At 44.1% G+C, this 14056-nt stretch overlaps 1 protein-coding gene across 1 annotated transcript in view; it reads right to left on the bottom strand.

Annotated features, from left to right (window-relative positions):
• Positions 1-18: 18 nt before the first annotated feature.
• bean1 (brain expressed, associated with NEDD4, 1) overlaps positions 19-14056 on the bottom strand; it is a 41447-nt gene continuing 27409 nt past the window's right edge. The window contains exons 3-7 of the mRNA XM_053874337.1: positions 11421-11624; positions 10088-10229; positions 456-3503; positions 302-385; positions 19-180 (exon numbers count right to left, since the gene is read on the bottom strand). Of these exons, the coding sequence (XP_053730312.1) occupies positions 3107-3503; positions 10088-10229; positions 11421-11624 (743 nt within the window). The 3' untranslated portion in view covers positions 19-180; positions 302-385; positions 456-3106. The remainder of the gene's footprint in view (positions 181-301; positions 386-455; positions 3504-10087; positions 10230-11420; positions 11625-14056) is intronic.

Raw genomic sequence — 14056 nt, 5'->3', positions numbered from 1 at the left:
CAACAACACTACAATAGTTTTTATGCATAAAATCATTTGAATAACACCTTTTTACCCAGATATTGATTTATTTTGGACCTTCGCTGAGAAACGATTAAACTTTTACTGTAATTCTTGGAGTGGTTGAAGGCTCTGGTAAGAGTATGATATCTTCATCATCATCATCATCAACATCTCTGTCTATAAAGATAAAACAATATATGTCAAATTTACAGGAAGTGGTGAATCATAAGAAAACATTATATTGCTGAGAATTTTGGCGATTTCTAGTCAGCTTTTGGCAGCCGGAATTCATGTTGACCTTTCAGAACAGGGTCCTCCTCGGTGCCATCATTGCCTGCCGATAAGTCAATGTCTCTGAAAAGATCCTCGATGGCCATGCTTTCTGGGATGATGAAACATTGAAACACATGAGTTCTTGCTCCTCATCCCTGCCTCAGTCGCACAACACGCACCTTCATCGTCCATGATGGGTTCTTCTAGGCCACTGAGTGAAACCACCAGAGCCAACAGCAGGAGCAGAACTTGAAGCTTCATTTTCTCAGACAGTGAAATGTAGACAAAGAGGGAATAAAATATCTCATTCAAAATGAGCAGCGACAGCCGCACAGACTCTTTCACATCAGATCAACGATCTCACTAGATTCAGTGTTGAGAAACATCCAAAATATATTGAATGTATTTAACCCCGCCTCGCAGCATGCTGCCATTCCAGTTCCATACTTGGTGTCCGCGCCCAACTTGGACTCATTAACTCTTTAGTGTTCTACTCACTTCACAATATTAGTGACCAGTATAATGTTTTTCATAAAATACTGTTTTTGATATCTGTAAAAAAAACATTACTATAAAAACTTTTCTGCATTTCCCACTCAGGACGGCTTAATTCCAACTGTTTTTCACCACTGCATGTCCCCATAAGCAGGGTTTGTGATTGATGTTGTGAGTTACAGCTGCACGGATTTCCCCTCAGGTGACTTCAACGTCTTAATTTCATCTTTTTCTTTGACTGGATTCTGCAGGCATGTTCTCCACAAACTGGTTTTGGAATCCAGCACACGTGTTGTTGAGGTTCTCAAGGCTCCTGAATGCAACAGGAGGTGTGTGGTTTTTGAGTGTGGACAAAGGTCAGGATAAATGGCAGTGGAATGATCGGCTGGCGTGTGAGGTCATGACCTACTTGGCAAGAAGTTGAACGTGGCCCAGTTTATTAGAAGGATTTCTGTTTTCTATTCCCACCTTGACGGTCAGTGCTTCTCAATGGAAGGCACATTCAAACGGGAAACAAAGAGCCACTGTTGATTCTTGACCTCTTCCCTGGTAACACAATGGCCCAGACATGTCTTTTCTTATTATGACTCAACATTGTAAAACCTTGTGTAAGAAGTCCGTAACTCACTCTCAGACCACGATACCTGTCACAAACAAGGGTGTTCGGAGAAATGAAGCCAAAAAAGACCAAACACAATGTGATGAAGGAACTTTAAATACAGTGAAATCATCTTTCCACTTTCCTATTGAGGACAGTTCTTTAGCTGCCAAATTAAAAGAGGTCGCTCCAAACACCATTCAGTCAGTTTACCAACAACTTTAGCAAGAAAGTCACCTGATGTGACATTTAAAAGTGACTAAAACACGGGTTTATTTGCATCATATTATCATATGGCTACTGGTTAAACTAACAGTCTGAGGGCTATTAGGCACATCTTTAGCACAACAAACAGAAATAACTCGTCCTCATCCATGAAGAGTCGACTGGAAACACACAATCACGGCCTAGTCCGCCTTCGACATGCGGGGAGTGCTGGAAACAGCCCAATTTAGCCGGTGGAGCTGGAAAATGTGTCTACAGGACTTGGTGTCTCCATTTGTGTTTGATGGTGAAAGTTGATGACATGGCTGGTGATATAGTCAAAAGCTTGTGAGAGACACATCAGACATGTTTCCATCTGACTCTCACGTCACCCTCAAACATTACCGTCCACCAAACCGTCACGGAGTTTAAAACTTGTTGAAAAAACGCTGGGCTGTTTTTATGATGGCTCACGGTGTGATCAACACGAACACAAACGCGATTTGAGCAATTATAAGTGACAACCTGTTTTTTACGGTGATGTTTACAGACAGGGAAAATTCTTCGGGAAACAGTGAAACAGTGAGCATCTCCAAGTCACCGAGCTGATACCTCCTCTAATGGACCGGAAGTACGCAGAGGGCATCATCCAAATCTTATGCTGCTTTAAAATACGTTTTTAGCTCCGCCCCCACTTGAGAGGGGCTGGAAGTGGCTTTGGTAACTTGAAATCAGCAACGACTCGGTAGCGCGATATGAGCGTACCTTCATTGTTGGTCAGCAGACGTTGGAGCTAACTTTGACAGCAAAAACTGAAACGCTTCGCCCGGAAATATCTTTGTCTTCGTTTGGCTAGCATGACACGAATCTCACGAAGAGGGAGTCTAAAAGCTACATTTCCTTGGCTCGGGTCAGTAGAACTAAAGCCCTTGGTGTGTCTCCACGGTTACACAAACAGTACATCACAACAACAAAACCTCTGTCTGCTCTAGTTTTCTAATCAGTTTGGGCTTCTGCTTCCTACAGTAAATCTTCAGGTGTTTCTGGGGTCTACGGTAAGTTATCACCACGATAAGGGAGCCATGTGGCATTAACAAGTCACAAAGCATTGAACTCTTACTGTAGTTCAACACCGACGTAGCTCTATTCAAGACAACACTGAGTGGTGAGGGTGGTCCTCCAGAGAGGGGATAGCTGGACCGTGGCTAACTAGACTACCATAAATGTCGACGCTCTTCTACTCTCGGCCTATGTGATGAATGAGTGTTGACACATGACTTTACTTAAATCTGAAGCTAACAGAAAAGAACCGTGACATTAGCAAGTCTTCTCAGAAGCATCGATTCTGTCGGGGAAATGTACAACGTGACTTGAGTCTGCTCCATCCTGAATTCAATTCCACTGAGATGTTGCACTCCGTCCCTGCCTCATTAGCTCCTCAGCATCCGCGGCGACAGAACCTCATGAAGGTCCACTGTTTGTGTCACAGCGTCCAGCTCATCTCCAGCCGGAACCACCAGTGGTGCACATTAATTAATGGTCCTGCAAGATCTGATTTGCTCCAGGTTGCTGGGCGCCGCCACTGTCGCCTCCCCTCTCAGAGTGGTGTTTGTAAAGGTCACATGGCATGAGAGGGAGGGGCTGACCCTGCTCCGCCAGCACTGACTCATAAGGCGGAGCGGCCTCCAGCGGGAAGGAAATAGATGCAATGTGTTGGTGCTCCTGTAGTCCCAGTTGGTAGTCTGAGGAGGGGAACCAGGTGGCGCTGGCCGACGTCTCACCGTAATGTGCGGATGGATGTAAGGCGCTGTCCTGTGTGGACCCTTCTTCCACTGTCCCACCCTGACAGGGGTCCAGCAGGGAGTACGGGGGAGGATCGTCTGTGGGGATGTAGATCTGTGTGGAGCCGGGACCCACGCACTCATCGTAGCTGGGAGCAGAAGCACAGACACAACAGTGATGGCTAGGACATGATATATATAGACATAGAAAAAATAATAATAATCCAGACATATGTTAGGATATATAAATGATTGTTAAAACTAACAAAACTATAATACTCTTATAAAAGTTTAAATGGCAAGGTATTTTACCCAAACAACAAGTGAGCAAAACAATGAGAATAGTGATGACCAGGACATTTTTCTCATTTAAAAAAAGTAAAAAAAAAAAAAAAAAAAATCCAGAGATGGTTATTATCCAAAAAAAAACAAAAAACAGCACTTGACTGGAGGTGGAGACACAAAGCACCTTTTGTGTCACACTGATCCTGAGTATACAAAAGACTGTAGAATAAACTGTCAATTTCAGATCAATTGTCGTCCTAACTACATAGCTTCATAAATAGCTTCGACTTTGAGTTTTACCTCAGAGCATTCTTGGATTTAGGATATTTTGGCCCTTATTCTTATTGTTATTGTGTATGTCAATGTATTTATAACAGCTTGTATTTTTCAGTTGAATGAATTTGGTATAATAGTGAAACTAATGATGGACCCATACAAAACACTTAAACAACAAAGTATTGTTTACTTTGCATCAGTTTGACAATAGCACAATAAATCAGGATGGTTGCTATATTCAAGTTTTTATATCACCTTATTTAAGCTAAAGCTCTACTCATGTCTTGAAAATATTAGTATGATTTCAATTTTATAAGAATTTCAAGTCCATTCAAAGTAGTGGAAACCCTGGCCATTGTGTAGCGAAAAACCTCCCTGAACAAAAGCAAACAGATGCTTTTGTTTGCTTTTGTTCAGGGATTCCTCCATGTTTGTTGTTGTTGTTATCATCCGAGCTGCCACGTGTCTTGTGCATCAGTGTGATCAGTGGACCAGGAACTCCTGCACTTACAAAGGTTCCCTGTTGTCTGGACTGACAGTTTATTTAGGGTGAAGTCTTTTCCATACTGAGGATCACAAAAGCTGCTTTGTGTCTCCACCTCCAGACAAGTGCTGTCTTGCTTCTGATCCATCAGCTGTTCCTTCACTGCTCCTTCCTGCGGTGTGACTGGTTTCATGATCTTAACAGTCGTGGGTGCGTTGAGTCTGACATTTTGTCTGTTGATGGTTTCGGAGCACACCCATCCCAGCGCCAGGTTCAATGCTGCAAAACTCGTTTGTCAGTCTGTGCTCTGACATGGAGCCAAGAACAGCGTCACACATTCTGACTCAAGGAGAGGTCTTGACTCTTTTCACAATCATTTGTCTGGGCTGTAGTCTCTCTCGCTCACATACACTCACACACACGTGACCAATCCTCTCCCCCTAAACCATCCAAACCAATGTCTAACCTTAGCGCAGACTCTGAACCAAACTTCAACCCATGTATAATGACCTACTAATGATGAAGTTTGGTGGTCCCCACAAAGCAAAATGTCCTCATAAGTAGGTGTGTTTCCAAGAATTGGTCTTCACAAGTGTAGCTGGACCAACCACACCCACACACAGCACACCTCCGTCCAGTTGATCTTTTCAAAAGGCAGCGTCCGGTCAGCAGCCGAGGTGTGTGTGCGAGTGTTGTGGTAGCTGTGGCAGATGAGACAGAGGAAGCAGTAAATCCGAGTAATTTGATCACGACGCTGCTAACTGCATCAGTGTGGTGCTGCAGTGTTCAGCGTGTGTGTGTCCATGTTCATCGATCTTAGTGAGGACCTATTTGAGTTGTCATTGATCAGATTATGTTCCTCCTGTGTTGTTGGAAACCTGGACATTTTGCCTCCTTCTCACTCATAGCTCTGCGTGCACTGTCAAGAGGAGAAAATGTCACGTCAGCATGGAGGGCAGCCTCATCACCAGAGTGGAGCTGATAAATAATCCAGGTGGTGGTAGACACCTCTGCAACCAGGTGTATTTCAAACACACACAGGCGTACTTGTGACGTGCTGATGAAGGAAACAGCGTCTTCATTTTCAGAGCTCAGCTGGTGCCAATGTCAATGGATATTATCTTAAAATAGTCGGTCAAAACCAAAGAGCAGAGAGTGCAACTTAGTGGACGCAGAAAGCTTCATGAGCCCTTCACTAATGCTGTGCTACGCACCTGAATGCACCATCAGTTTGTGGAGTTTTATTTTCCACGCCTGAGCTTTCGACTCGCGGTGGGCATACATGAGTGTAAAGCTTCGACCGGTGCAAACACCTCAACAGCTCGCGCAACTGTGTCTGTTTGTCACCCTGAGCTTGAGTCACACCTCTCGTGGACCAGGACTGAGGTATTGTTATTGACACTACACAAACACATGCTACCTGGAGACACCCTCCAACCCCAAGAGAACAAGGCATGAGGAGCTGAGGATCTCCGGAGAGTCCTCGGTGGAGCAACACCACCGCCTCCTCAACATCACCAATTTTCACTCCAACAGCGCAGCGTGAATTCTCGGGTTCCATTCTCAGTGGAGGTGAAATCACACAAGTCTCAGCTGCCTCCGGTGTTTCCCTCTGCTGAGCGTGGACGTGTGAGCGCAGAATCCACGCGAGCTGAGGGTCCTGTGCTCGTACGGTCTTGTTAACAGTGGACGGAGATGAAGAGGCGAGACCTTTGAGATCATGATCAGTTTCCTAAATATAGTCCACGATGAAGCAGGTCACATGAGGTTAATTAGTGAGAACCAGTCAGTCCCTGACGTTCACGTCACCAAGTGACCTGTAAGCGGAGACAGTACCATACATGCACTTTTTAATAGGGTTAACACAACTTTGATCGTGATTAAATGTTTATTGGGGAATGCACTGATAGTGCAGTCAGGAAGGAGACTTCTTCTCCACCTTGTAAAGCTCATGTCGAGTCATGACGGCTAGTGGAGCATCTACAGATGTTACTGAAATGTTCTCCCTCCTCAGATATTTGGAAAAATGCGCTCCAACTGAAGGGCCTGACCTGCAGAGGTCCGTGTGCTCCGCCTCCCCACGACGACCTGGGCCGCTTCCCACCTCTCTGTCCCAGATCTTCCCCGACCCAGACTCTTATTTTTGGCTTTCGCCTCCATTTAGCCCTCAACCTGTTAGTCTGTTTTTAAACCAACATCTTGATTCTTTTACCCCCACAGATGGATCATCACCTGACACAGGTAATTACAAAGCGTCTCTTCTCAGCCAGTTAAGTTTAATGACTGCGATTAAAATCCACTTCTTTGCCAATGAGGAAGCTCAAGTTACACTTTAACTTCAGGTCTTTCGACTTCCACGGCAGGATTCCTGGGACACAACGCTAAAAATCACTGCGTCTCAAGCGCGACTATCACATGGATTTACTTCTTTTACCATCCTGCTGTGAAACTGGGAAACGACTGATCTAAACTTGGACGAGAGTCTGAGGATTTGCTTTTGCTTCATGAACAACATGGCCACTGGAGGGCACTGCCTCAATAACAGACTTGTTCGACAGGATCAGGTCACCAAACGATTATGAAAGCATGAAGCAACCAACAGGCAAATGAAGTCATTATGTCCTCATCATTTTAATAGGTCATTGTTAATTCACTTTAATTTGACAGATCATTAAGATGCTAGAGGCTGAGTTCCCCCTGTTATTTAGACTGGCAAATGTAGCTTATATATTTTATATAAATGATATATTGTAATGTCTACACATATATTTTATTTTTGTGAATGACTACAGAAGCTCAGTCTGTGGAGGCTCCACATGATCCAAATATTTATTTTTAACCAAACAAGCAGTGCTGAGCCTCTGTAAAGCTTTTATATGATTCCCAAAATCACAAGTCTCAGTTGTATCATAGGTGAATATGGACACAACTGGCTTTCAATCCAAATATAAAACAATGATTACATGATTAAAACAGCAGATAATGAAATAAAATACCATTGTTTAATTCCTTCATTTATGATGGAATGTATTGGTATTTACGAGCTCATGCAAGTGTAGACTGAAGACTAACAAAAGGACATACATATTGGTTGCTTTAAGTTTGTTGCATCTATGTTGTTTGGTTTGGATCCAGGGAGAACCTTTGGCACTGACTTATATCTCACTGAGAGGCCCTGTGGAGTTGGACCAAGGACAACTCCCGCCACAACATATGGCTGTGTGTGCGTGTGTGCCTTGTATAGCTAAGCTTGTGGGGACCAATTCTTGGACACATCTCCTTGTGGGGACTTTTTGCTGGACCCCAAGGTTAAGCCTAAATTTGAGGATGAAGACTTCAAATAACTGGGTCATTAAAACTGGGTCATGGTTCAGGTGAGCCATGTGTTCTGGATGGCTGGGGTCAAGGTGAGAGGCTGGGCAAGGGTTATGGCAATGAGAGGACCCCACAAAGAAAGTGTTACAGGTGTGTGTGTGTGTGGTCCTTGTACAGCTATAGTTGTGCAGACCAATTCATGGAAACACACCTCACTCTTGCTTCCAGCAAAACTTGCACATGCGTAAGGACTCTATGATAATTTGTGTACGAGTTACTAGTCAGTATATTATGTTTTCACAGTGGATGTTTTTTCTCCAAAATTGGCTTCTAACCATGGCAACGTTGCTCTGAACCTGTGGTAACTTTTCCTGACATCTACTGCTTAAAACCCAGCAAGGTCAGGTTCATGCTCCATCAAGTCCCACAAATACTGCCGCCAAGGGTTGGGATTCGGATGTGAACGATTATCCATTCATGAAAAGTCAAGATTCCCATGACTGAAATGTAGAATAAGCGGAATTAAAAAGCATAACTCACTGGTGCAGCGTCACCTGAACACGATACAGGGCGAACGTAAACAAACATGGCTGACACTAGTTTTTTTACAAGCTATTTGGCAAGGTCCTTGTTACCCGTCATGTTGTTCCAGAACCATAAATGATTGCAACTCTCACCGCTATTCTTTAAAAAAATCTTCAGTAAAACCAAACAGAGAGACAAAATTTGAATACCAAAAATGTAAATCAAAGGCTTCAATAAACACAAAGAATGCAGAAACCCAAGCAGTCAATTAAGACTTGTAATAACATGAAGGAATACATTTCCTGTCTCATCTCTAGTCTAGCTCATCTTACGTAAGCATTACGGCTAATGGCTACCCAGGATGACAACAGGTTTGGCTTTTGTGTGTCTCTGCTTGTGTTAGCGTGTGCCCCAGATTCTCCAAGAGGAAGTAGAAGCTTTCAGTCGCCACAGGTGAACCTGCTGCTCCGAGTGTGTGTGTGTGTGTGTGTGTGTGAGTGTGTGGCTTCGTCTCAAACGTGTGCTTGTGTTGGAAAGATAACTTTCACGGTCTCTGTAGGAGGGCGGTTGATCTCAACCATCTGTAGCACACAAACACAAGATGGGAGCCCTTTGCAGCCTCATGATAAACAAAATGTGCAATTTGTGCGCGTGTGTGTACCTGCGTGCTGGCCGCCATCCTACAGTTCAGGCTCAACGTTCTGGCTTCACGCCAGCCTGCTGACGTAGAAGGCTAGTTTCCCTCTCCTTTAATGGAGCAATAAAAGACTCCAGAATCACACCTCACCTATTGTTTGAAGTCACTTAATATCACAGCGCTTTTTGTTCATATGCTGATCACTTTTGGTCTGTGTTTTTTCCCGCCCCTCTGCGGGATTCGCTTCTCTGGAGCAACACCTAGCGCACACAACGCACACATCAACAAACGATCATTACGGTTCCTAAAAAGACGTATAAAAGCTTAAACCAAAATGTCCTCTCAAGTGGGTGTGTTTCCAAGAATTAGTCCCCACAAGGATAATTACTGTATACGAGTACACAAGCACACACACATTCTAGTTTCTATCTTTGCGGGATCCGCTCACTGCCATAACCCTCATAACCCTCATAAACTCCCCTAAAACACGTGGCTAACCGTAACCAGGACCGTGGACCAAACTTACACACAATTATAATGACTCAGTTATTTTGAAGTCTTCGTCCTCAAATTGAGGCTTAACCTTGTGGGGCCCATCGAAATGTCCCAGCAAAGTTATACAGTCCTCACAAGGATAGTGTTCAGTCAAGAATTGGTCCGCAATGATGCACACGCACACGTTTGTATTGCTGTCCTTGTGTCGACATTGTGAGGTTTCTCATTGCCATGATCCTTTCCCCAGCCAACTTAACCCTCCAAAACACATGGCTAACCTTAAGCAGGAGTCTGAACCAAACCGAAACCCAATTGTAATGACACAGTTATTTTGTCTTCATCCTCAAATTGAGGTTTGGACCTCACGCAGACATACGGGTCCCACAAGGATAGTACTTTCTCAGGAATTGATCCCCACAAGGCAGGATATACAAGTACTCACACACAGAGCTTGCAGTTACAAGGAGGGATAGGTGTGAATTCTTACGGTTGCCAATTAGGAGTGCTGACATTTAGATCAAAAACACCGGGATGCTGGCCTTTAGCAAGCTCTTGCCTTCCCTTTGAACACACACACGAGTTCACACACACACACACGCCAAACTAAATTAACAGAGAAGAGAGGGGTAATGTTTTGTTCCCCCGCATTTTCACTCTTCATAAAAACCTGACGCCAAAAGCCAAATCAACAAATGGAAAAGCAGTTGGGTACTGACCGTGGAGGTGAGTCTGGGTACAGCGTGTTGACCTGAGACAGAGTGTCTCGGTAGGAGTGATAGTCCAAGGGAGGCGGGAAGTCCTCCAAACACGTCGACCGTAGTTCCCCCACCGAACCCCCGTAAGAGAAACCGTCCGGACCTGTGTACAATTGAAATTCAGTTTCAGGCGAGTCGGTGACTGAGCAAACAATCATTGCTTGGTAGGAATTGGCGATATGGACATAAAAAGTTATCGCTATAAATCCATGATCATTCTATTCCATGTGTTGGACACTACAGTCTCTCCTGAAACTGTTTTATGATGAAACTTATTAGTGGAGTTGAGAGATGAGCAATTCAATGTTTCACGTCTCTGGTAGAAGCCGCTGGTTTCTGACAGCCTGCTCTGCCAGCTTCATTTAGGGGTTAAATGTATGGACCAGTCTGGACACATTTCATAGATGTTATTGAAGAAATATTAGAAATTATGTGAATAAATGATCATTTAGTCATATTCCATTCTCCAAATCATGATACAAACTGTCAGTCCTTTCTCTTGTGCGATGAAAAACCTTTTCACTACTCTCTCTCCTTGTTTTTCATTGTCTTATTAAAGATTGCACTAATAATTTTACAGCTTTGGAATTTGTTGATTGTCCCTAACTGATGCTGGGTCGTAGCATTAGCGCTGCCTGTGAGAGTGTGTCCGTGATCAGTGAACCCTAATGAGGACACACAGGAGGACACCGCTGCCAATACTGGAGCAGATGTCCGTCCAATATCCAACTATTTTCACCACAGTGTTTCCCCGAGGTGCCAGCGCAGCGGGAGACCTGCATGTGTTGATGTGAACCAAGGCAGACGACCGCGTCAGAGAACCTATGAGGACCACTCCATCTAATAAAAAAAACACTGATCCAGAGTCTCAGAGTCGACCAGTGTCATTATCAAAGGTTCTATGTATTAGTAAGTTTTAAACTACAATCGTGAACCAAAGTCCACCACACTCTCCACAGCTGTCACACACCGGTGTCGGCTGTCATTGCGGAGCTGGAGAGGACCAATGCAGCGAGTGAGCTGTGTGTTTATCGAATTTATTGTGAGATGCAGAATTGTCATCGTGGAGATTGTGTTTGGCATGCCATAAGTTATCGACCGTATCGCTTGGAGAAGTTAACTATAATTTCTGACTCTTCGTTGCCCCCTGGTGGGTTGGTTGCATGAAAGGAATGTAGGCAGCTAGCTGAACCTTGACTTGTCCTCAGACTCTCTGTTCTGCTGAAGATTTATCAACTTTCTTTCAAATGTTAGCTAACTATGGACTCTCCAGGGTTTCGCATCGACTACTGACCGTAGCTGGCTCGCAGGTGTGGGTTTCTCAGCCGACTGTCTTTGCGAAAGCTGCCCACAATGATGGTAATGCAGGAGAGGAAGAGCACCAGGCCTATAACAATCCCCGCCACCACCAGCGGAGACACCAGCAGAGACGCCTCCCCTGTAGACTCCCTCTCACTCCGGCACTCCGGGTACTCCCCATGGCTCTGGTTGGAGCTCACTGCAGCCAAGAACACATACATGAGAGGAGGAGCTTCTCATCTGTGGTGCAGACAGAATACACATTCATGTTAAACACACTCAATAAGAACATTCCAGGGGAAAGACAATTGGAGACACAAAGACAGAGTTAGCCAGCAGGAGGCGATCAAGAGCAAAGGCCTACCAAAAAAAAGGACACTTTTCAAAAGTCATGTGGGTTTTTTTTAGGCGATTTATGACCGCACTAGACTTTCTGAACTGGTGTTGGCAGGGAAGAAAACAGCAAACCAATATTCCAGATCAACATTCAGTCTGGTGCTGTAGAGAGTGACGCGAGCGAGCGGCCATGTTATGTAACCAATTCCTTGCACACATTATCCTTCCTCCTTATCCTCTCGTCTTCTCCTTCGCTCCCTCGGGACTTATTCCATTTCGGCGCGTGACGGATAATTAGAGCTGGAGTTTACACACACTGTCTGTCTTCATCAGTCATCAGCGTCATTAGATTACAGAAGGCTCCTGATCTTCTCCATTACAGTCCAACTTGTTTTTGTCACCTGAACGCCATTTCTCCTGACATTCATCTCACTCTCTGACTCTGCTCATCTGTCTCACTCTCTGGCTCCCTGCATCTGTCGCACTGACAGTCCCCACATCTAACAGGAAAGACATCCAAATGTCTTTATTGAAACCAACTAAAAAACTGATTACGTATAAAATAAATATTTAAATGATAATCTGGGGTTCAAATATCGTGACCACCCTCCTGATCTCCCAGTCTGCAGTAGCTGTCAAGTACATCACTTCTGAAGACTCTAAACCTTCTACAAAACCTATTCAGAGATGTCTAATTTGTTCAGCTATTACATAGTGCAAAATTTCAGACCAGAAGATGTGGAATAAAAAAAGAATTTATTCTTGTAAATGGTTCATTCAATTTCGCTGGTGTTGGGAGAAGCTCAGTCTGGTTCTAACCCTCCCACATCAGTGTCACATGCTTCCAGTCATTCCCACTGCCATGGTGCGTGCTGGACTTTGACGAAAGGTCAGTTCGAGACGTGATCTTCACCATCGGATTGGCCTCACCTCGACAACGTGGTTGATACCATTGACTGACAGAATGGATTCAAGCTACACCTTAAACCAATATGCTCACAGCATAAGGTGAAGCTGAAAACACTGGTTCATTTTACGGTCACTACGGCTGAAAGATGAAGCAGTGCTAACTTGAAGCATGAAGCCGAGTGAATTTTATCTACAGATCTTGTTTACTCAATAACGTGTCGTGACCGGCTGAAAACCAGGCATTTTGCAGTCCTGCCAAACAGCCTATACATGTTACTGAATTACAACACGTTTTGTCAAACCAGGAAGCTATAGGACCGATGTTGTTTGGGTGAAAACTTCTTTATTAATGCACATTTTTGCACAATGCACAACAAATGAAAGGTTCTAGTTTTGATGCAATATCAGTGAATTTTCAATTAAAGCAGTAACCCGTACGTGTCAGCCAGTGACAATACGTTGTTCGGTAGACCAGGAAGTGGAACGAAACTTGATGGTATAAATGTCTGTCCTCGGGTAGAAGGTTCCATCAACTTCTTCATTTCAAGTTTCTCTGGCTCACTAAACCCTTTTGGAAAAACAAATAGTAGCTGCCAGGTGTGATGTCATCATCCCGCGACAGGTAGGACACCAATTTGCTAGCTGCACTGGCAGCATTTGGTGCATTGAACACTGAGGGTTGAAAAATCACATTTTGTAATCCTGCCTGTCTGACCCACCCTGTTGACTTGCCACTCATTTTTTAAACACAACTTGAGGCAAGTGGCTTTGATCGCTGGAAACTGGCAGCTACTTTGATGCTAACCTGTGGAACAAGACGGCGAACCAAGCTTGGAAAAAATATACCAGCTCCTCTTTTAAACTCGGGCTTCAATCTGCGCAAGGAGACCGCAGTTCTTTGGTTTTGGAGGTACGGATATCTGTTGGGTATTCACTTAGCTTCATCGCCATTACTGTCTTCGGTAAATTGTCCATATGCTCATATTTTCTTTCAGGTTAGAACACGATTTTATTCTTCTGGTGGCAACAGAGTGTGTTCACGGGGCTTGTCACCGTTATCTGCCCCCCTTATTGAGTTGGATAACAAACTTACCACAGAACAAATTTCTCGTATGATCTCAAATGTCACACAGCCAAACACAATGTTTTCACTTCCATGTGTTCCTCAGCGTTGCTTATCAAAGATTCAAAATCATTTAATCGACTCTGAGACAGAAAATAGAATATACATCACTGGCTTGGCGCAATTTAGCTTTTTTCTGCGATGCTTTTCCTCAAGCCCTAAATGATTTATACGTCAATATCATTTTGTTCTTGGTCTCACTGCTTGGGCCGTCTCTTTTTCACAGCAGATTGTGTGATTCGCTTGTCTACAGTCATTTAGTT

The sequence above is a fragment of the Synchiropus splendidus genome, chromosome 9, assembly GCF_027744825.2.
Source record: "Synchiropus splendidus isolate RoL2022-P1 chromosome 9, RoL_Sspl_1.0, whole genome shotgun sequence".
Lineage (NCBI taxonomy): Eukaryota > Metazoa > Chordata > Actinopteri > Syngnathiformes > Callionymidae > Synchiropus > Synchiropus splendidus.
This window is presented reverse-complemented; position numbering and strand designations above follow the sequence as displayed.